The sequence below is a fragment of the Micromys minutus genome (assembly GCF_963924665.1).
Source record: "Micromys minutus genome assembly, chromosome: 30".
In the NCBI taxonomy this organism is placed as follows: Eukaryota; Metazoa; Chordata; class Mammalia; order Rodentia; family Muridae; genus Micromys; species Micromys minutus.
Window position 1 is genome coordinate 18,827,969 of NC_137965.1, and position 21,705 is coordinate 18,849,673.

Genomic DNA, 21,705 nt, shown 5'->3' on the forward strand with positions numbered 1-21,705 from the left:
ATGGTCCCAGAAACTCACTAACTGTGCCAGGGCTTGCTTGCGTATTAGATCACCTGTAGTCCTTGTTAAGTAAGACCCATGGCTTTGTGGTACACAGAGCCATGGTGGCTGTGGCTGATCTATGAAATTTTTTTCTTTTTAATTTTTTACATAACCTAAGTATTATGTCATAGACTCAAAAAACTGAGCAGCAGCAGCTCCCCATGCCTCTGTGGTACCCCAGTCCCACAGACTGTCAGCTCCCAAGTTTAACATTCTCAGCACCACTGAACTCAATTATCTTTTCCTGTGTCTGTTCATTGTCCAAGGCATGTTTTTGGCATTTAAAATGTGTGGTTCTGTAGACAGACTTAAGAACTTTCCAATCTCGCATTGTATTCATCAGAAGACACTAAAGCTCCACCCAGCTCCTGGTCCAGCCTGTGCAGATGGGCTGCCAACAGCAGCAGGATTAGGAGCCCTCTGTTTTCCTCCATCACACTGTTGCTCTGGCTTAACTCTGGTGTACCTCCACTAACTGTCCTATTTTCTCTCACCAGTAATCTATAAAACCAGCCTGCTGCATCTCCAGCCTCGGCAGATGACCATTTATCTCCCTGAAGTTAGGAAGATTTCCATGGACTATATTAATCTGCCTGTCTTCAACCCAAACGTTTTCAGTGAAGATGAAGATGACTTACCAGGTGTGTCACATACTTAGACTTGTCTGTCACAGTCTCTCAGTGGATCACGCAAGGGGGCAGAGTGCTCGGTTGTTGAGTACGGTTGCTGATGAGGCTTGAAAAAGGCCTACCTCACGTGGTTAGCTTAAGAGCCATAGTAGTGTATCCTAGGAGGAAAAACACTGTAGGTGCTTTTTGGCAGGAAGAAAGCTACCAGAGCATGGGTGGTTTAGATGGTAGTGACAAGTGACTGTCCACAGAGCATTTTCCAAATCCCACGTTACCTTTCTTTGCTTTCCATTACTTGTTGAAACACCATGACCAAAAGCTAAAGTAGGGAATTCTTAAATGGAGTTGTTTTATCCCAGTCACAGTGTTTCAGTGGCCGTCCGGGAGTTGTGTCTTACTATTGTCACTTACTCAAGGGTACTTGAGAAGCATTCTCCCTTTTTAAGAACAAGTTTTGTAGACCCGGGCTGTACTTCCACACCAGCACCTGCCCTTCGGTGAATGCACTTGGGCTCATAGCTTGACACATGTTCTGCTGTTTCAGTCTCTGGTTTGGACATGGCTTATACTTTCCCTTGACAATCTCTTTCCTGTCCCAGATGGAGTGATTAGAGTTTTCTCCACAGTTAGTTGCTGCAGTGGCTGGCTGTCACTCTGTGTGTGTGTGTGTGTGTGTGTGTGTGTGTGTGTGTGTGTGTGTGTGTAGTTCTCTGTTGAGAAAATGGAGTGCACTGTCTCTGATCTCGCAGTCAGGGATTGTGAATCCACAGAGGCTCTCCAATGGAGAGGGAGATACCTGAAGTCATTGCTCTCTGGAGACCAAATAGTATGTCAAAAAGAAATCAGCGTAAGAATGATAGGAAGCTGAGGTGGGACCAGACTCCTACAGCCATCGGGTGAACTCTCTCAGGGGAGGTCCCAGCAAAGAGGCCACTAACAGGCTCCAAGACCAGGCTTAACTTGTGGTAACTTGTTGGCTGCATTGTGCTGTTTGGGTGAAGTCAGCCATCTTATATACAAGCTGTTAGACCCTGTTGGCTGCTCAATTATTTGTTGCTATGCACATTTAACACCAAGTTTCAGGCCTTTGGGCCTGTGACAGTGTGCTCTGAAGGGAAGACACAGCACTTAGGCTAAGGGGAGCAAAGCTAGAGTCAGCACCACTGCCAACAGGGGCACAGACTGTGACTCTTGAGCAGCTGCCTGCAAGTCACAGTTGACTTTTGTGGTTTATGAAGTGACTGTTGGATAGTAAATGGAATATCTACATGCTTTTATTGATTGGTTGTACCTTAAATGCTGTTTGAAACGCTAAAAAGCAGTAACTAGACAAAGGACATTCAGCTAATACGCCCATTTCTAGGGGATTCTTTTCTTTGGTATTTCCACTTTATTTTACATAGGTGTTTTATGAGCAAAACCACTAAAGAGTTCTTTAGATATCTATGTATAATGATATCGTACAGGCAGTTAGTACCACATTGAGAAGGTTCAAACGTGTTCATTGAGATGTTTTGACAGTACCTTAGCCTATGTTCGACAGGCAGGCCATGCTGCACACTCCTCGGTTGGCTGCGTTCTCCCAGAAATGCTAGAGAAGCTTTTCAGACAGCCTCGTTGTCTCCAAGCAAACACGTCTCAGTCTTAGTGGTTACACTTGGCTTGGGAAAGATCAGATACATTCTGATCTTATTCTGACCCAGTTCTATGACACTGTTTTGCAACCACTTCTTTTTTGTTTGTTTTACAGTTACAGGAGCATCAGGTGTCCCTGAAAACAACCCACCTTGTACGGTGAACATCCCTATTGCACCAATCCACAGCTCTGCTCAAGCTCTGTCTCCAACACAGAGCATAGGGCTGGTGCAATCCCTGCTGGCCAATCAAAATGTGCAGTTGGATGTATTGACCAATCAGACAACAGCTGTAGGGTCAGTAGAACATGCAGGAGATGCTGCTACTCAATACCCAGTCTCCAGTCGGTACTCCAGTCCTGGACAGGTGATTTTTGGAGGTGTAGAAATGGGCCGCATCATTCAGAACCCTCCTCAATTGCCTTTACCACCACCGCCGCCACCACCATCACAGGGGCCTATGCAACTGTCTGCAGTGGACCATGGAGATCGGGACCATGAGCACCTGCAGAAGTCAGCCAAGGCCCTCCGGCCAGTGCCTCAGCTGGCTGCTGAGGGGGATGCGGTGGTTTTCAGTGCCCCACAGGAGGTCCAGGTGGCAAAGATGAATCCCCCACCTCCATACCCAGGAACTATCCCTGCTGCCCCCACCACAGCCGCGCCCCCACCCCCTCTGCCACCACCACAGCCCCCAGTGGATGTGTGTTTGAAGAAGGGTGACTTCTCACTGTACCCTACAGCAGCACATTACCAACCTCCTCTAGGTTATGAGAGAATCACCACCTTTGACAGCAGTGGCAATGTGGAAGAGGTGTGCCGGCCTCGCACTCGGATGCTCTGTGCCCAGAACACCTACACTCTTCCCGGCCCAGGAAGTTCTGCCACTTTGAGACTCACAGCCACTGAGAAGAAGGTCCCCCAACCCTGCACCAGTGCCACTCTGAACCGACTCACTGTCCCTCGATACTCCATCCCCACAGGGGACCCACCTCCATACCCTGAAATCGCTAGCCAGCTGGCCCAGGGGCGAAGTGCTACTCAAAGGCTGGACAACAGTCTCATCCATGCCACCCTACGAAGGAACAACCGAGAGGTTGCACTTAAGATGGCCCAGCTGGCTGACAGCTCCCGTGCCCCACTACAGCCCCCAGCCAAGCCTAAGGGGGGCACTGGTGGGGCAGTGGCCCAGCTCCCAGCAAGGCCTCCACCTGCCCTATACACCTGCAGCCAGTGCAGTGGGGCGGGGCCCAGCTCACAGTCAGGTGCAGCCCTGGCCCATGCTATCAGCTCCTCCCCACTGGCCTCCCAGTCCTCCTACAATCTTCTAAGCCCTCCTGACACCTCCCGTGATCGCACTGACTATGTCAACTCAGCCTTCACAGAGGATGAGGCCCTGTCTCAGCACTGTCAGCTCGAGAAGCCTCTGAGGCATCCCCCACTTCCTGAAGCTGCTGTCACCATGAAGCGGCCTCCCCCTTACCAGTGGGACCCTGTGCTGGGTGAGGACGTTTGGGTTCCCCAGGAAAGGACAGCACAACCTACAGTGCCCAACCCCTTAAAACTGTCCCCCCTCATGCTAGGGCAAGGCCAGCACCTGGATGTGGCTCGAGTGCCCTTTGTGTCTCCCAAGTCTCCGTCCAGCCCTACTGCCACCTTCCAGACAGGCTATGGGGTGGGAATGCCGTACCCAGGCAGCTATAATAACCCTTCTTTGCCTGGAGTACAAGCTCCATGCTCCCCTAAGGATGCCCTGTCCCCAGCACAGTTTGCACAGCAGGAGTCTGCTGTGGTACTTCAGCCGGCATACCCGCCCAGCCTTTCCTACTGCACCCTGCCCCCCACGTATCCAGGAAGCAGCACATGCTCCAGTTTACAGCTGCCGCCCATCGCCTTGCACCCCTGGAGTTCCTATAGCACCTGCCCACCCATGCAGAACTCCCAGGGCACTCTCCCCTCCAAGCCCCACTTAGTAGTGGAGAAGCCTCTTGTGTCCCCTCCACCTGCTGAGCTCCAAAGCCACATGGGCACAGAGGTGATGGTAGAGACTGCAGACAATTTCCAAGAAGTCCTCTCTCTGACAGAAAGCCCCGTGCCCCAGAGAACAGAAAAATTTGGAAAGAAGAACCGGAAGCGCCTGGATAGCCGAGCAGAGGAAGGAAGTGTTCAGGCCATTACTGAGGGCAAAGTAAAAAAGGATGCTAGGACTTTGAGCGACTTTAATTCTCTCATCTCCAGCCCACGCCTAGGGAGAGAAAAGAAGAAGGTGAAAAGTCAGAAAGACCAACTGAAGTCAAAGAAGCTGAATAAGACAAACGAGTTCCAGGACAGCTCAGAGAGTGAACCAGAGCTGTTCATCAGCGGGGATGAGCTGATGAACCAAAGCCAGGGCAGCAAGAAGGGCTGGAAAAGCAAGAGGAGCCTGCGGACGGCCAGTGAGCTGGAGGAATTCAAGTGCCGCAAAGCCAGCGAGAAGGAGGATGGGCGGCTGGGCAGCCAGGGCTTTGTGTATGTGATGGCCAACAAGCAGCCTCTGTGGAATGAAGCCACACAGGTGTACCAGCTGGACTTTGGAGGAAGGGTGACCCAGGAGTCTGCCAAGAACTTCCAGATTGAGTTGGAGGGACGACAGGTAAGGAGACCATGGCGCTGCGCAAGTGGGGCCAGTGCCTTCAACTCTGGGAGCAAGCACTTAAAAGGCTTCCTCGTGTGCTGTAAATCCAAGTGATTGATGAACCAACCATTAGGCAGATAGTTTGAAAGGAAAAACACATCCCTACGCTTTCCCTCACCACCTGCAGGCACCTCCTGGAGTTTAGGGGTTCTGGTATCTGTCATATATTTGCAAAACAACCATATTTTTATTTATCAATACTTTTAATTTAGCCATCATATGTTACCCCCCCTTCTGTGTAACTCTAGTGAATTATGCTGGGTGCTTCCCTCAGGAGCTGGCAAACTTAGTTACCTCTTTCCTACGTTTTTATTTCATGGCTTTGCTTCCTACCACCTTGACCCCAAGACAATGCAGTCTGGGCAGACTGACCATAATATACACAGTACTCCTCAGCTGTTCATTACCAGCTATGAAAGAATACCACGTTCGTCAGCCCTGCCTCCCCACCTCATGAGAGCTACCTCTGCTTTCCCAGTTTAAGCACTAGGTTTTGGTGACTGTATTATGTCACTGAGTGTCTTGGTTAGGGTGTCATTGCTGTGAAGAGACACCATGACTATTGCAACTCTTACAAAAGGAAAACATTTCATTAGAGCTGGCTTACAGTTTCCGAGGTTTAGTCTGTTATCATAGCAGAAAGCATGGCATCACACAGGCAGACATGGTACCGGAGAAGGAGCGTTCCACATCTTGATCAGCAGGCAGAAAGAGACTGTGTGCCACACTGGGCTTAGCTTGAGCATAGGAGACCATAAACCCACCCCCACAGTGACACACTTCCCTCAACAAGGCCACACGTCCTAATAGTAGCACTCCCTATAGCCAAGCATTCAAACACGAGTCTATGAGGAGAGGCTGTCGAACCTTTCAGACCGCCATTGAATGATTCACAAATGTACTTTTATGAGTTTTTCCTCAATATTTTCACTGCCTAGTTATTTCTGTGTTTATTGCTAAGTCACCCTGCAGTTCTCTAAGAGAAGGCAAGTCTCCTTAGTGCAGATGAAGACCACAGATGACAAGACAGTGCCTGTCACACACAGCACGGTGGTCTGTAGCCCTGCCACCTCACTTCTCCTGACTGGTTCTGCAGAGCATGTGAGGTACAGGGTCTAACATGTTTAACACGCTTTACAGAGAGCTTGCCAACCCTTATTCTCGGTGAGAGACATGAAACTAACTGTTACCACATGTCTTTCAAAAAAGGGAGAAAGACCACAAGGAAATGGATGTGCGTCCTATGCTGTGGCGCAGTAATCTCATGTTTTGAGGCCACAGGAAGTGGCAAAGTCACAAGCTGAGCAGGATAAGAAGGAGCATTAGTGGATACTCTAGAAAGTCACCAGGGGAGCCTGCTCTGACAGTTGGCACATCTCTGGTCTCTTCGTGTGGTATGGAGTCGTCTTCTTTTCCCCAGAGAACCCATTTCTTCTCACCTGCATCTCTTGTGTGCTCCTTGCCCCCTTACATCAGCCATGATCCTCTGTTCTGTTTCCTGTAAACCCGTAGTTAGATCATCAGATTCGGTTATTGAGTTTCTAGAACTCTCTTCTGGACTGCTCTCTCTGCTTCCCCTGGAGCGAGCACAATGGCTGTTGTCTCACTTTTCCTTTTGTGTGTTTGCTTTCTGCATCCTCCCCTAGGTGATGCAGTTTGGACGGATTGATGGTAACGCGTACATCCTAGACTTCCAGTACCCCTTCTCAGCTGTTCAGGCTTTTGCTGTTGCCCTGGCCAATGTGACTCAGCGCCTAAAATGAAGGGACAGATGCAGGAGGAGACATGGCAGGAGCCTTTGGAGACAGAGCTCATGCTGCTTCTACCCGAGAAGACCAGAGACAATGGCGGTAGAGGAAGCCAGCAGGCCAGGACGGTGCTGACCTGCAGGCCTGGTTGCTTGTCCAGCAAGCCTTTAATAGAGTGGTGTTTGGAAGCCAAGAACCTGAGGTATCTTGTGTTCTTGAGGGTAATGTAGCTTGGCTACAGAATGTTGTACTAAATTTACTTCTCATGACTAGAATTAAGGGCCTTTGCAAAGAAGACAGAGTCGACCTTGCTCTTCTTTTAGACATAGGTCATGTTGGTGTTCATCCCTCACGTCATCTGGCCTCTGTTATCCCTTCCAACATTATCACTCGTGAAAAAAACATTCTTTTTTCAAAACACCACCAAAACTCTGGAAGATTCAGCTGTATTGGGTTAGGGAGGACAGCATTCATTCACAGATGTGTGCTGCTCACAAAAGGCACCTGGATGAACGGAGGATGCATGCAAATGTCTGTGTTCTGCTCGTGTAAGCCTCGGTAGATGTTGCTTTCACCAGTGTGAATGTGATTTGGTAGGCAGTGTGACGGAAGAGACTGCCCATGGAGACAGACTCCCATGCCGACAACTGGATGAGCTGGCGTTGTGGCTTAGGCAAGGGTTATTTCCCAAGGATACCAGTTGGAAACCCACTGGTTTCTTGTGTCAGAATTAATCCCATCTGACCTTGGAAGAAGGTAAGAAACTCCAGTCGGGCAGAACCAGGCTGGGTTAGAGCTGGGCGTATGTCACAGTCATTAGACTGGCCAGTCACCAGATACCTCCCACTTGTCAAGAAACAGCCTTTGTTCTCCTTATTCCTTTGTTTAAATCTGGAACATTTTACTATAGACATCTTTCTCCTTAGATCCTATTCTGTCTTTTCTAAAACATGAATGAGACTTGATTTTCTGGTACACCTGTCCTTCCTTTGTCCACATTACAATTCATTTGATTTGAATGCTTTTCATCAATTGAAGTGTAATAAAAATATGTATGCATTTTCCAGGATATTAAAAGATAAGGTCATGGTCAAATCTTTTGGGAAAACTCCACAATATGCTGTAAGGGGAAGAAAGAACTGTTGTTGGGTGTATAGGCTGCACTAAAAGATGAACCAAAGGAAAGCCTTGTTCAGACTGTCTGTGCTTTATTCATTCTGCCTGTTGCATCTTTGCAAAAATTCTTCTCCTGGGAACACACCCAGGCAAATACCCAAACCGTGTAGTAAGACCCAGTTCTCACTGTTACTGCTCCCAGTGATGTTTACTCCTAGAGCACACGGGCTCTAACTCTTGATTTGGGTTTTATTTGAAAGCTGACTAGTGGTAGATGCTACAGGAAATTATTTTCAGATTGAACATTGTTTTGGTTTCCTCCTCCTCTTCCTCTTCTTCCTCCTACTTCTTGTGTTTGGTTTAAGAATTGGAGAAGAAACTATGATTTTTTTTTTTTTTTTTTAGCTGAGCAAAATTAAATTACTCATCACTTTTTTCTAAATTATAGAGAAATATGGACAGGAACATCTCCCAGCTGATACTGGAGCTTTCTGTTTTATAATTTAAAATATGGGAGCTGATTCTTGGGTGTGTCAGTTGTCCCAGAAAGAGTTGAACGATGTTCTGTGGACGATGTATTGGGAGCTGCTGTGTTTACGTAAGGTCCTGTAGCTTGACCCAGCGTCTCAGTGTTCCTCGCTGGTCCTCACGGGCTGCCAGTGCAGCTGTGGCCTCTCTGTGGAACAATTCAAACTCATTTTTTGGTTTTTGGGGTTTTTTTTGTTTTGTTTTTTTGTTTTTTGTTCTGTTGTCTAGGAGACAGTTATTTATCTTGCTCTTTGTAGTATTCTTGGGGAACTGTTTTGTTACTATGTATTGGTGATTTATGCCCACTTGGTTATTTATTTAGAAAAAAATAGTACCTTTGTAGTGACTTTTTGGTGGCAATATATTTTGTGGCAAAAAATAAAGAGACTATGACAGAAGGTTTTTTGTTTGTTGTTTGTTTGGTTGGTTAGTTGGTTGGTTGGTTCTTTGGTTGGTTTTTTTGGCCTGTGTGCTTTGTAACTTTCTTTGAGAGTTGGAAGAAAATCTTAATCCCTTAAAAAGTAAATTCACTTTTTATCTCAATATTGATTGTATGCAAAATAGGCTATTTCTTTGAGGTAGCATACCCTAAGATCGTATTTTTTATTTTGAAAATAAAATGTGATAGGACGCAGGGAATGGTGAGAGGTCTGAGATAAGAGTCTCAGAAGAGGCCCTTAGTAAGTAATCTTCAAGTTTGAGGTTTGGTTTTGTTTGCTTTTTAGTTAAAAGTGAGCTTTTCAAAAATGCAAATGTTATGCTTACACCCTTGCTAAATAAAGACAAATATGGAGGAAATCCCTACAAGATACTCGGTTCATGGAGATGCAGGCTTCTGGCCTCGAACCATGCTTAACCTGTAAGCTGCAGGAACACCTGCCCCCACTAGACTCCTCTCCCAGGCAGAGAGTGAGTCTCAGGTTCCACGTGGGTATTAGGCTGCTGGCTGCAACCGTTGTGACATAGTATTATTTAAGGTAATGGCTTCTTCCAGTCAGCATCACTTGATTAAATTCTCCTGGAATTAAGACTTTAATTCTAGGTATTTCATGGTTATTAATAGCAATTTGTGAATGTCCCAGTGTCTCATTGGATCCCTAAATTGAAAACAGTCAAATAAATACATAGTAGCCTGTAGGAAAAGAGTATATTAACCAACATGAAAAGTAGTGTTAGATTTATTTGGCTCTGGTATCATCAAAACAAAAGTTGTGGGTGAATATACACTACCCATTTGAATGTATAGCCTGAGAAAAACTGGGGCCACCACAGCTCTAATGGACATAAAAAGCAAAAGCTTCTGCATGTTGGTACTTTGCATCCAGACACCTGCACCCTTCTGTAATGTTCATTCTGCAATCAAAGGTTGGGGGCTCAAGGTCAAATTGTTCTGTCACAGGGAAATTGTGACTTTGGGCAAGGCCCTGGGGTGTCTGACTTTCTTTTGTCCATCTCTGAAATGAAAAGGCATGCCTAGATAAGCTCAAACTCTACCTTCTAGCTCCAGTAGCCTGAGAGCTCAAAATTCAGCAGCTCATCTTCCCCTTCACAAGGGTGTTTCAAAACGTGGTACCTGTGTAGAAAAACATTTTTATGAGTCTGTAAGCTGTCTACTGTCTCCTGGACAGAAACCAGCAGGTTTACCCCTAAATGTGTTTAGAATAATGTTTATTCTACTAAAAATTATAGAAGTATCAAATCCAAGTACAGTGGAAGTCCCTCCGAGTGTGCTGTACTCGGTGGGCATTACAAGAAAAACAAGGCGCTATGTGGGTGTAAACCGGGGAGTGGGTTCAGAAAGAAGACTGCTGGCAGAGGCTTGTCTCCTCTGGTGTGCTCATGAGTGACAGTGCGAAAGGGACACTAAAGGGAACCCATGCTGCCGTGTGGGCTGTGGACAGGTTGACAACACTCGCTGGTTTGAACTATCATTAGAGTTCCTGGGAGTTTATGGTAGCATACAGTTGAGAAGTGTACTCCACTGTATGTCTCCTTCTCTCTGGCTGATAAACTCTGGAGGATTGTGACTTACTTTGTTTCCATTTTCTTCAGCTTTGTGCAGTTCTCTTGTGACTTTAACTGTATCTATATTTTCTGTTTACAAATTAATTTTAAGGGGAAGGGTAGGATTTTAAGACCTTGGTTATTGTAGATAATTTTTTCTCGTGTTGTAGAAAAGCATGGGTTATACATTTGAGTGAAAAAGGCACTGTATTATTTACCAAAGGTGTATTGTTTGCATTTGTTTATAAATGCATTATTTTAGTACTGTAAATTTGGGCATCACTTCCAAGTTGACTATTGCTACTGCTGGCATCTGTCTTTCTCCTTCTCTGTCATCTATTTATCCCCATAAATGTGCAACATGGGGTGCATAGGTCACAGACCAAACAAGACCACCAGCATGTTCTTATCCACACTTTGGGAACAGCGTGCATTGTTTCGTACACATCGGTCCCTTCAGTGTCGGTTTTTTAATTTTTTAATTTCATTTTTAAATTCAACATTTTGCTTTAACCTTGCAGACAAGATGTGTTGAGAGTCACCGCTGCATCAATGAGCTCTCCCTTACTTGCCTGTCTTGTATGTATTTTCTATACCAGGTTGTCCAGAAAGTATCCTAGAAGGGATCAATGGTTTGCATTCAAAATGATGTCATTTGTCCAAATTGTTTTGCCTTTAAAATTGAAATGGGTTAATCTTTTTTTTTTCTTTTCTTGATGATTTAAAATTGTAAGATTTGTCCAGCTGTTGCTTAATAAAATTTTGCGGATCAAAAAAGAGCAATTACATGTGTGCCAAGTTTGAATTATGGGTCTTGGGTCCTTTAGGAAGAAACCACATCCTTCTGGTGACATGAACTTCTGACCCTACAGTTACTGCAAGGGTCCCCTGAGAAATGCCATCATGACTGGGCTCACTTGAAATGTCCCTGTCATCTCAGTGCACACTTGGTGAGTTGTTTTGACATTTTTTTGGATTTTCTTCTTTTTAAAAAGAATCCAATTAGTAATGCATGTCATCTGGGGTGACACCAACTTTTTCAGACTACATGACCTGATTTTGAGCTCTTATTAATTTTTTCTAATAAATGTTTAGTTATATCATGGAAGAAAGAAAAAAAAAAAAACAAATGCCTCTGAATAGTACCTAAAAGATCAAAGGTACTAAATATGTTGATACATTAGTTTGTGGGAAACACAGTTAAGCCCAGTTTTAAGTCATTTTGCTAAAAACGACACCAGAGTAGCTGTTGACCAGTGAGTGACTACGGAGCGTTTGCAAGGCTCCTCCTTCCTTAGCCATAGGCGTGGGAAACCAAAACGAGGGGCATATGCCCAAGTGTCCGTCTAGGGAACGACTCTGGCGCCCATTCAGGCTTGAGGAGCCAGAAGAACGCAACCATACACCATCCCCAGCACAGCCAAATTATGAATTGATGTAAAGCCATTGTGGGATTACACATCTATGCTCTACATAATCAGAAGATGACCGGCTGCCTCGCCTAGAATCAAGTCTATCCTTGAGTGTTAGTGAGCATTAGGGGGTTTTCATAACATTTGCACTTGACCAGGTAGTGAGGGCCACTAGCCAGAATCAGGCCTGTCTCTTCCCGCCCCCAGCATTCCTAACACTCGGACCCTTCCTGTGCCGGTTGGAAGGAGCTATGTCCAGAGTCTGTTACCACAGCTTGTTGTCTTCGGGACACTTAAGTCAGGTTTTCCCAAAATGGTTTGTTCTTTATAAGTAGGAGGATTTTGCCTACATGTATGTATTCATGAATGAATGCGTGTATGTATACCATGTGGGTGCCCGGTGCCTGCAGAGGTCAGAAGCAGATGTTTGATGCCCTGGAACTGGAGGTGAAGGACAGGTATGACCCACATGTGAGTGCTAGGAATCCAACCTGTTTCCCCTTTGAGAGCAAAAGCGGCTCTGACAACGGAGCTAACTCTTCAGACCTCCCAATTTATTTTTAACATCTTGGGAAGAAAACTTGGAAACTTTCTATAAACTCATTTCATACTGGATGTGTTCTATTTATTAGTTTCAGTTGTCCTTTCATAGAAAAAGAGATGAATTACAGTCTCCTAGTCCCCAAAACTCAGTGTGGAAGAGGAATGCCTGACTTTTGGAGATTGCCTTCCAGTTTCCCAGGGATGTAGAGATACTAACCAGAGCAAGATGCCCTAAGTCCATTATGAAGGGAATACCCATCACCTACACATGACCTACACACACATGCCACTTTGCTTTTTTTTTTTTTTTTTTTTTTTTTTTTTCTCTCTAGACAGGATTTCTCTGTGTAGCCCTGGCTGTCCTGGAACTAGAATCAGTCTGTAGGCCAGGCTGGCCTGAGACTCGCAGAGATCTGCCCACCGAGTGATGTGATTAAAGGCGTGCACCATCACCTCCCTTTTTATAATGACAAGGTTGGAATGATTGCTGGACTCCATACACAGAAAACCAGCCCTGAAACAGAGTGGAGGATTTCTGGCTCACAGTAGTAAATAGACATCATTTATTCCTGGATTTTCCTACTCTTCTCCGTTTTATTTAAGACACAGTCTCTCTGCAGCTCCAGCTGTCCTAGAACTAGTGACGTCGATCAATCTGCCTCTGCCTCCCAAATGCTGGAACTAAAGCTATGTACCATGCTGGGTTCCCAGCTCCCCACTTTTGTTTAATAATAATCAGTCACCTTGGAGGAATAACACTCGGGCCATTCTTGACATTTCCTAATGAGTTCTTTCCACTCCTGGAGTGTTCTCTTGTCGGTACTTTCAAATCCGAGTTTCCAAAGTCTGCGAGTTTGTCTCACGGGCTGTATTGCTCAGCCAGACGTCACAGGGGCACAGATTGATAAGCATTTATTTCTCGGTCAGCTCATTGAAACATACGTGCCATGTGCTGAAAATATGAAACTGTCCATACACCAACCAGCCTCAGTCCTGGGGTCCAAGTTTCTGCCGACCCAATGGCTTCAAGTGAAGAAGGTAGTTCCATTGTGGAGCAGAGCCAGCAAGAACTACTGTTGGGTGTGGACTGTGGTGCACAGCCCCTTCCGTTTCCTTCTCTGGGTTTCCTGCTCTTTGCTTTTCACCACAGGGAAGTGTGTTCATACACTATGGAGGATGTGAAGGCCAGGACACACAGTTCTAGAGTGGGGGTGGGAACCTCCAGGGAAGTGTCAAAACCTTGAAGCTGGAGACAAGGTGAGAGCTCTTGGGGAATTGCAGAAACATGAAAGTGAAATGACTATTTGTAATAAGAAATAAGCGTGAAGCACTTACTCAGCCGCAGCTCCTTCCTTTTCATCACGAGCAGTTTGCACCTTCTCCTAGCTCAGTGCTGTAGATCCTTGGGAACGCCATTGGCCCCTTAGCTCACTCTCCTCTGCAGGTTCCTCCTGCACTTACCTGTAAGTACAGCGGAGGCTCCTGTGCTCCACTCTGCCACACCCCTGAAAGATGGAAGAAGCTAGGTAGGTAAGGGCTGAATGCGTAGCAGTCCTCAATGCTAACCCATTGTCTTTCTCTAGGCAGGGCCAGCCAGCCCTACCCCTCTGAACCATAAAGGTAGGGGGTGCTGAGTGCTTTTTCTCTTGACTTCCCAAACAGAAAGCCTGGGTCATCCTGGCACTGCTCCCGTTCCTCAGTGGGAACTGAGGCTCTCTCTTCATGAGCTCCTGATTCCCCTTGATATGAAGCATCTAAAGATGCTGCTTCAAGGACCATCCACAGATCTCTCAAGATCTTGCACTTTGGTGTAGTAGTGGGTGCAATTCCTTCTCACAGGAACCTGACCAATCATTTGCTTGGCTTTTTATTTTGCTTTGTCTTTTTTTTTTTTTTTTTTCACTCTCCAAGTAAACAGGCAAACAGCCCAAACACCAGAGTATATATGCCCTACAGGCATAGCTCGACTGCTGAAGGATTGTTCTCAGACACACCAGAAGAGGGCATCGGATCCCATTACAGATGGTTGTGGGTGCTGGGAATTGAACTCAGGACCTCTGGAAGAGGAGTCAGTGCTCTTAACCACTGAGTCATCTCTCCAGCCCAGGATTGCTCTCAAGTAATGTATTTCTTTCTGAGCTTCACTGGGACCCTGACTTCCTTTTTCTGCCTTACTCAAGTTTCCTACTGCTGACGGTAGGAGCCGCGAGTGTGGTTTCTTACCCATGGTAAAAGCTTCAGCTCCTTTTTGTAAGCGGTGTTAGACTATTCCTCTGGTCCTTACTCATCCATTAGAACTGCCAGTCCCTGCTTGGGCCTCATCTCTAGCAGTTATAGCAAAGTCTCTACAAGCCCAGGCATTGTCTTTGATGACCACAGATCCAGCTATATAGGCTGAGAAGGGTCTGTTGGTCTAAAAGCTACAGGATATATAGTTTATTGAGCTCTTAGACTCTCTGGTCCATTCCAGACCCCCTAGGAGTAAACCTCAGCTTCTTCCTACCCATCAGTTCCCAAATGCTGTACCCAGAGGTGAGGGTCTATTCCTGTTACTTACGGAGCTTCCATCTCAGGAGTGAGCTGGTAAACATTCATTTTGGTTTTACCCATACCTCCTAGCAGGTGCTAAAAACTGTAGAGCTAACTTAAGCTCTAGGGAAGCTGGCAGAAAGGCAGATACAACAGCCTTTGTTGGGGAAACTGAGCTGCAGTTCTCCACGTAGAACTCCCAGGAAAACCTGATAGGTCAGACTAAACCAACGAGCTTTTTGAAATTTAAGTCACAGACCTGTTCAGTTCCCGGTAAGGAATTCTGCCTGCTGGTCAGTTGGGATAGATCTCTGCAGCAGCTTTGGCTGACTAACAGGCACCCAAGCAGGGCTTCTGTAGGCTAACAGCCTCAGCCTCAGCAGCGCGTGCCCAGGCCACCTCATTTGTTAATGCATTGTTCGTGACATTGCAGGGAAATTCAGATTGCCTTCTGATTCGGTAAGGAGTTAGCGGAAGCTAACATTAGATAAACAGGAGGGAAGGTGTACTGAGTTCCTAATGAGCACTGGAGCCACTCAGTGTGAAACAAAAAAGACAGGGAAAGTGAGCGTCAGAGCTACAGACCCAGTTCCTTGGGAGGCTGAGGCAGGGGGATTACTCGAGTCCAAGAATTTAAGCCAGCCTGATAACATAGTGATAGAATGTCATTAAGTGCTGAGAAGATGGTTTAGTGATCAAATATAGTCTTACAGAAGACTTGGGTTGGTTCACAGTGCCCATGTGAGTCTCTAATTCAGTTCCAGGGGACCTCATACATTCTTCTGGCCTCTATGGGCACCAGGCACATGTGGTGCAGACAGTATATGCAGATGAAGCATTCATGCACACAAAATAAAAAATCGGTATTCAAACAAGAATCAGGACATAGTGATTACAGGAAGACTACAAGTCTAAAGTGAGCCTGGCTTTACAGTGGACTCGGAGTAAGCCTGGTATATAGTACATGCTTACCTTGAAAATGACAGGGACGGTGGGAGGGATGATGGATCAGCCAAGTGACTGAGTCTTAAATAATGGAGGAGGAGAATGGGGCCACAGGTAATTTTAAAGGGGAATGAGTGACTAAGTGGGTGTGAGGAGGTCTTGGTGTGCCCCTGTATATTAAGATACAACTTCTGACCTAGGATGTGGATGACTGAGAAGAGAATCTTGTATGAATTCTGTTTCCTGTGTTGAAAGCATTGACCTCCCACAGACGAATGGGGTACCATGGGGAACAAAGTTTATCAGAACTAGTGCTAATGAAGGTGTGCCCATGTACACTGAGTACTCACAAGGGTGTCACTTCATTCAGGACAAAGGCGGAGCAGGGCTCTGCTCTGAGCCCTGATGTCTGCCCAGTAGACTACAGAGCCAAGGGTGCACTCCTACCTGGTGTCTGAGAATCGGCCATTTTCACGGGTTGTACATGCAGTCTCCCCTCCTGCCGCTTCTCTGGCCTGCTCCACTCTGAGCACACTCCGCTTCGTGTGTGAGCACTGCCTCTGAGAAGCCTCCCAGATCCAGACCTTGGCCTTAATGTCTACTGTGGACTTAACCACATTGCTTGACCCTTTGCAGAGACAGAGGAGCCACCTTCACGAAGTCTCAAGGGCAGGGCCAGCCTCTGCTCTGTTACCTGTCAATGCCTGGTATTAGCCACTTACTACAAGTGGCCTTCCGTTTCCCTTCACAAGGAGAAGCATCCTGCATCCTTCCTGTGCGTCATAAGCTCTTCAAATGCTCACTCGCAGATCAGGGAAAGGGCTCTCCTTCCCTGTGGCAGGCACTGCTTTGGCTTTCTAGTGCCCTTCTCTTTGGACTAAAGCCAGGGACACCAGGGGCACGCATAGATACCTGCTTCCTGCTTGCTCTTCTTAAAGCAGCCCCAGGAGGCTGCAGAAGAGACAGCATTTGCTTCTCTTTGAGCCAGTGTGACTTTCTACCATCAAACAGACAGCTCATAGGTGACAGACTATAAGTGTGAGTACATAGAATATTTTATCCTCCTGCATCCCAGTTCCTTCCTCTCTCTAGTTCTGTATGGAAACAGCAGGAAGGCTGAAAGTTAGCAACACAGAAGTAAGCGCATGAACTAACACGATGCCTGCGCATCCATTCTGCTGCCACAGGCTCTAAGTTCAGTCTCCTGTGTCCTTAGAATGTGGGGTTAATGAGTTGTGTGATGCTCTGTGAGATTAGATCATCAGAGGTGTTTGGGCCCTAGGGAGAAGATGGTATCATGAAGCCTGGGCTGGTTTCAGATGCAATGTGTGCCCAAGCATCACCTTGAACTGGTCCTCCTGCCTCTGCCTCCTAAGTGCTGGGATCACAAGCATGGACCATGCCTAAATGATAACTTCAAATTTTATGCACACTCAACTAGCACTCCACTTACATCCTCGCCCCAAAGTTGTTTTCAGGCTTTTTTTTACCTTTTCTTTCTTTCTTTTTTTTTTTTCCAGTACAGCCCTGGTTATACTGGAACTCACTCTGTAGACTCAGAGATCTGTCTGTTTCTGCTTCCTGAATACTGGGATTAAAAACATATACCACTGCCTCCCAGCCAGTTATTACTTAATGAAGCTACAATTCCTCAATTTTAAAACAGTCCTTGGTAGCTGAGTAGACATTATACTGTGTAATGGATAAAGGTGGATCTGTGGCTGGAGAGAATGTTCAGTGGATAAAGGACTTGCTGGCCAGCAGGACAATCTGAGTTTGGATGTCCAACACCCATATAAAATCCAAGTGTATCAGATGAGCATGTAAACTCCAGTACTCTGTGGCAAAGATAGGTAGATCCAAGGGTTTGCTGGCTGAGTAGGGTATCCAAACTAGAAAGCTCCAAGTTCAATGCACTAATCTGCCTCCAAAAATAAGATGGAGGGGCTGAAGAGGTGGCTTAGCGTTTAACAGCATGATTGTTCTTCCAGAGGACCTAGGTTCAATTCCCAGCAACCACATGACAGCTCACAACTGTCACTCCAGTCCCAGTAGATCCAATACACTCTTCTGGCCTCTGTGGACATCAGGCATGCAAGTGATACACAGGTATACATTCAGACAAAACACCCATGTGTATGTGTGTGTGTAGATAGATAGATAGATAGATAGATAGATAGATAGATAGATAGATAGATAGATAGGTGATTTTTATATAAAACAACCAAAAGGATGGAGCAGACACCCAAAATCAACCTTTGACCTTCACAAGTGCACACTTGGGTAAATGTGCCTGTATACAGACTGTACACCTATCCTAAACACTCCTGAATACAGAGTCAATTTCTTTGAAGTCAGACACATCTGGATTTAAATATTACACCTATTTCTTGCTGCATAGATACTCATGAAAAGATGATACAGTCTATCCAAGAGTGAAACCAGCAGTAATACTTGGGAAATGAATTAGCCATGTTGAAAATGTTGGCTAGTCACACTGAAGGAAAGTCTCTCTGGCTTGTAGATAGAGCCTGAGAAACTGAATGAGTAAATCTAAAATTAAGTAAATAAATAAAAATAGAGCTAGAGAGATGGCTCAGAGGTCAAGAGCACTCTGCCTTCCAGAGGCCCTGAGTTCAATCTCCAGCAACCACACAGTGGCTCACAACCAGCTATAACGGGATCTAATGCCCTCTTCTGGCCTGCAGGTGTACATGCAAATAGAGTACTCCTGTATAGAAGTAAATCTTGAAAAAAATAAAAGGAATCTGAGAAACTGGTGTGCAAATTTTCTGAAAGCCTCATCTGTCTCAAAATATACATAATAGTCATACCTGTCTCAAAAGGGCAGAGAGAGCCAAGTAGGACTGCTGGCAAGTGCTTAGCCAAGCATTGGGTGCACAGTGCATGCTCAAACAGCTCCCTTATATCTGTTGGTGAGAAGTGCATCCAAGGCCAAGCGCCATAAGAACAGGAGCCTAGTGTGGCCTCTTTGGAAGAGCAAGGCAAAGCATCATCAAATTTGGCGGTTTGTGATTCATTGCCCTGCCCAGCTCCGTGTCCAGGCTTGTTTTCTTAATGACCTTTATTTGATTCATCTCAGAATAAAAATGATCTGAGATGTCATTCCCATTTGATGGTTCTTTGTAAAGTCCCGTGTGTTCTCAAGAGAAACAGTAACCTTTAGAATGTGATCAACAAACCAGCCAGGAAGCAGAGGGTGGCTGTGTAGATGGAACATTCTATTCTCCCCCTGAGACTACCATTTCAAGAAGACAAAGAGGCGAAAGATTCATTTCAAGGGGAATATTGCCGTCACCTTTTTTTTTTCTGAGACAAGGTCTCCTATGTTCCTCCCAAGCTAACTTGAGTTCTCTCCAGCTGCAGACACACCTAACCCTCCACCCCTCTGCCCACTTGCCCCAGCTTCCAAGTGCTGAGATTTCGGCATGTGCCACAATGCCTGGTTAAAGTAGAATGTACTCTTTTTTTGCTGCCAATGCCTTTTAAAGATGCATAAAAATAGTTATTTGAACAAAGTCTACTGGCTAATTTTCACTAAGGTGAGCAGTAAACTTAGATAATGTATAAAGACTCACTAGCTTCAGTGGTTTTCAAAATCTCATTAGCATTGTATTTAATTTTATTTCATTTCTGTACATATGTATGAGTGGCGTATATAAGTGTTTGCAAGTGTGTGAATGCGCACGTCTATAGGAGTAAATGTGTATAGGTATGCATGTGTGTTAAGACCGGAAGTTGATGTTGGATTTCTTTTTGATTGCCACCTACATTAAATATTGAGGCAGGTGCCTCACTGTTTCCAGAACTCTCCATTTTGGCTAATATGGCTAGACAGCTTTCTCCAGGAATTCCCTGTTGCTCTACCTCCTCTGAGCTGACATCACAGGCAGGCTACCTGACCGTTTACGTGAGCGCTGGAGATTTGGACTCAGGCCCTCACACGTGCACTAACATTAGCCACTGAACCTTCTCTCCAGCCCATTCATTTAGTTTTAAGATGGCCTGGCTGTGTTGCTGAGGCTAGTGTAGAACTCTCAGCCTTAAGTGACTCTCCTGACCTAAGCAGGTGGCTGGAACTGTAGGTAGATGACACCGTGCCTGGCTCCTCTAATTTTTATTGACCCTGGGAGCAGAAGTGGGGGAACTTTAATGTTACTTTAGTCTCAGTCAACGTCCAATCATGCCACAGAGCATCCGAGGCACTAGAAGGTCAACTCTGAGTGACGATCAGTTCATGCTTTGGAGTTCTTAGAGTTGTGTTCACACAGGTCAGCCAGAAGGCCCCCCTCTCAGGATGGCAGGACTTTTCCCTAGAAGAGCCAATAGGCTTAACCAAAATCAGGAAGGAAGCCACTAACATCAGAGACTCCATAATCACATGTGTGATCAGTGGCATTAATGATAATTTGTCAACATTGGTGACATCTACCACTTTAAAAAAAAAGTTATTGATCCAAGCAGGGGGCTTGGGTGCTGATTAGTGGAGAGAAAAGCTGAGCTTCATGTGGGAGTCTTTGATCCATCTTTGGGCTTTACAAAGGGGATCTGAGTTGACTGAATTTCACTGTTGTATTACAAGTTAGACATTGACAGAAAACATAGTCTTTGACTTTGTGCCCACAGACCCGTTGCCTTTATGTTCACAGAATTCTCAGTCTCTGTTAGTCCTTGATTGCATATCAGTTGCCAGTTAAGCTATAGGGGAATTATACTCTTCAGTCAATACACAGGATTTATCAAACACAAGATCATGGGCAACACTGTTGTGGAGGATGGAGAGGCAGACAGATTGATAGAACCGGTAGTGGCTATGCCATGAGGGACGTGTGGTCTCAAGGGTGAGTGTCTGTGTTTCTTGGGCATTTTTATGTATACTGTACTTCTTCAGTGTTTCCTGCTTCTGTACCTCATTCTGCCCCCTGAAATGCTGGCAACTAGACCGACACTCTCCAGTAAGAAATGACAGGACCCTTCTCTACTGAGAGCCAGACCTGTTGTGTCTGGTCTGTGCTTGCAAGATAATCTTCTGAACACCAACCAGCCTGTGACATCAGCAGTGCTGGACTGGGCTGTTAAGAGTGACAGGTTGTATCTCCTGGACCACTTGCTTTCACTGGTCTTGCTCCCATGGCTGCTGCAGCTGAAGGTTGAGTGCAGGCCAGTGCCTTGAAGAAAGCCTTGCTTTCAGTCCTGGTGGTTGGTATGCTTCGTGATGGGCACCTCAGATCCCTGCCACACAGCCTCCCAACCTTGAAGGTTCTCTCCACATGATGACTCCAGTGTGGAGGTCGGGAGTTCCCTCCACAGAGGCGGCACATGGAGGGTGTCATGCCTACTGTGGTAGTATCACACCCAACTCGTTTCACTTGTCCACACAAGTTTCAAAGTCCCACCCCTGGATAGGAGGAGTGGCAGTCATGCTACAGGTGTGCGATGTGATATATATCACACCATGGGTGGCAGATCAGGGGCTGGCCCTCCCTCAACCTGTACAAAGTGGCTTATCTGTTTTTGAAGAGGCCCTAAGGCATGCCCACTCCCTCAAGCCTTCCGGTTCTTCCTCATCAACAGACATTTCTGCAATCATGGTAAAGCCATGCCTTTGAAAACAGCATCAGGCATGGTGGTATATAAACGGCATAATGGGCCCTATAATGAAATTAACAGAGACACATGGACATGTTTCATAGGAGTGGACTTTGTCTCATAGATGATATCTCTGGTGTGGACCCCAGTGGGCAAGGAAATAAACAAAGCTGTGTCTTAAGGTGCATGTGGTCCTGAGATGGCCAAGACCACAGGAGGCACTTGGTTCTTAACCACTTTAAGCACAAGGTCTATCCCCCAATGTACACAGAGTTCCCATGTGTTTGTGTGTTC

At 45.9% G+C, this 21,705-nt stretch overlaps 1 protein-coding gene across 2 annotated transcripts in view; it reads left to right on the plus strand.

Annotated features, from left to right (window-relative positions):
• TULP4 (TUB like protein 4) overlaps positions 1–11,135 on the plus strand; it is a 123,535-nt gene extending 112,400 nt beyond the window's left edge. For both annotated transcript variants that reach the window (XM_080941759.1, XM_080941760.1), the window contains exons 13-15: positions 540–683; positions 2,422–4,934; positions 6,623–11,135. In XM_080941759.1, coding sequence (XP_080797885.1) covers positions 540–683; positions 2,422–4,934; positions 6,623–6,739 — 2,774 coding nt within the window. In that variant the 3' untranslated portion in view covers positions 6,740–11,135. The remainder of the gene's footprint in view (positions 1–539; positions 684–2,421; positions 4,935–6,622) is intronic.
• Positions 11,136–21,705: the final 10,570 nt, after the last annotated feature.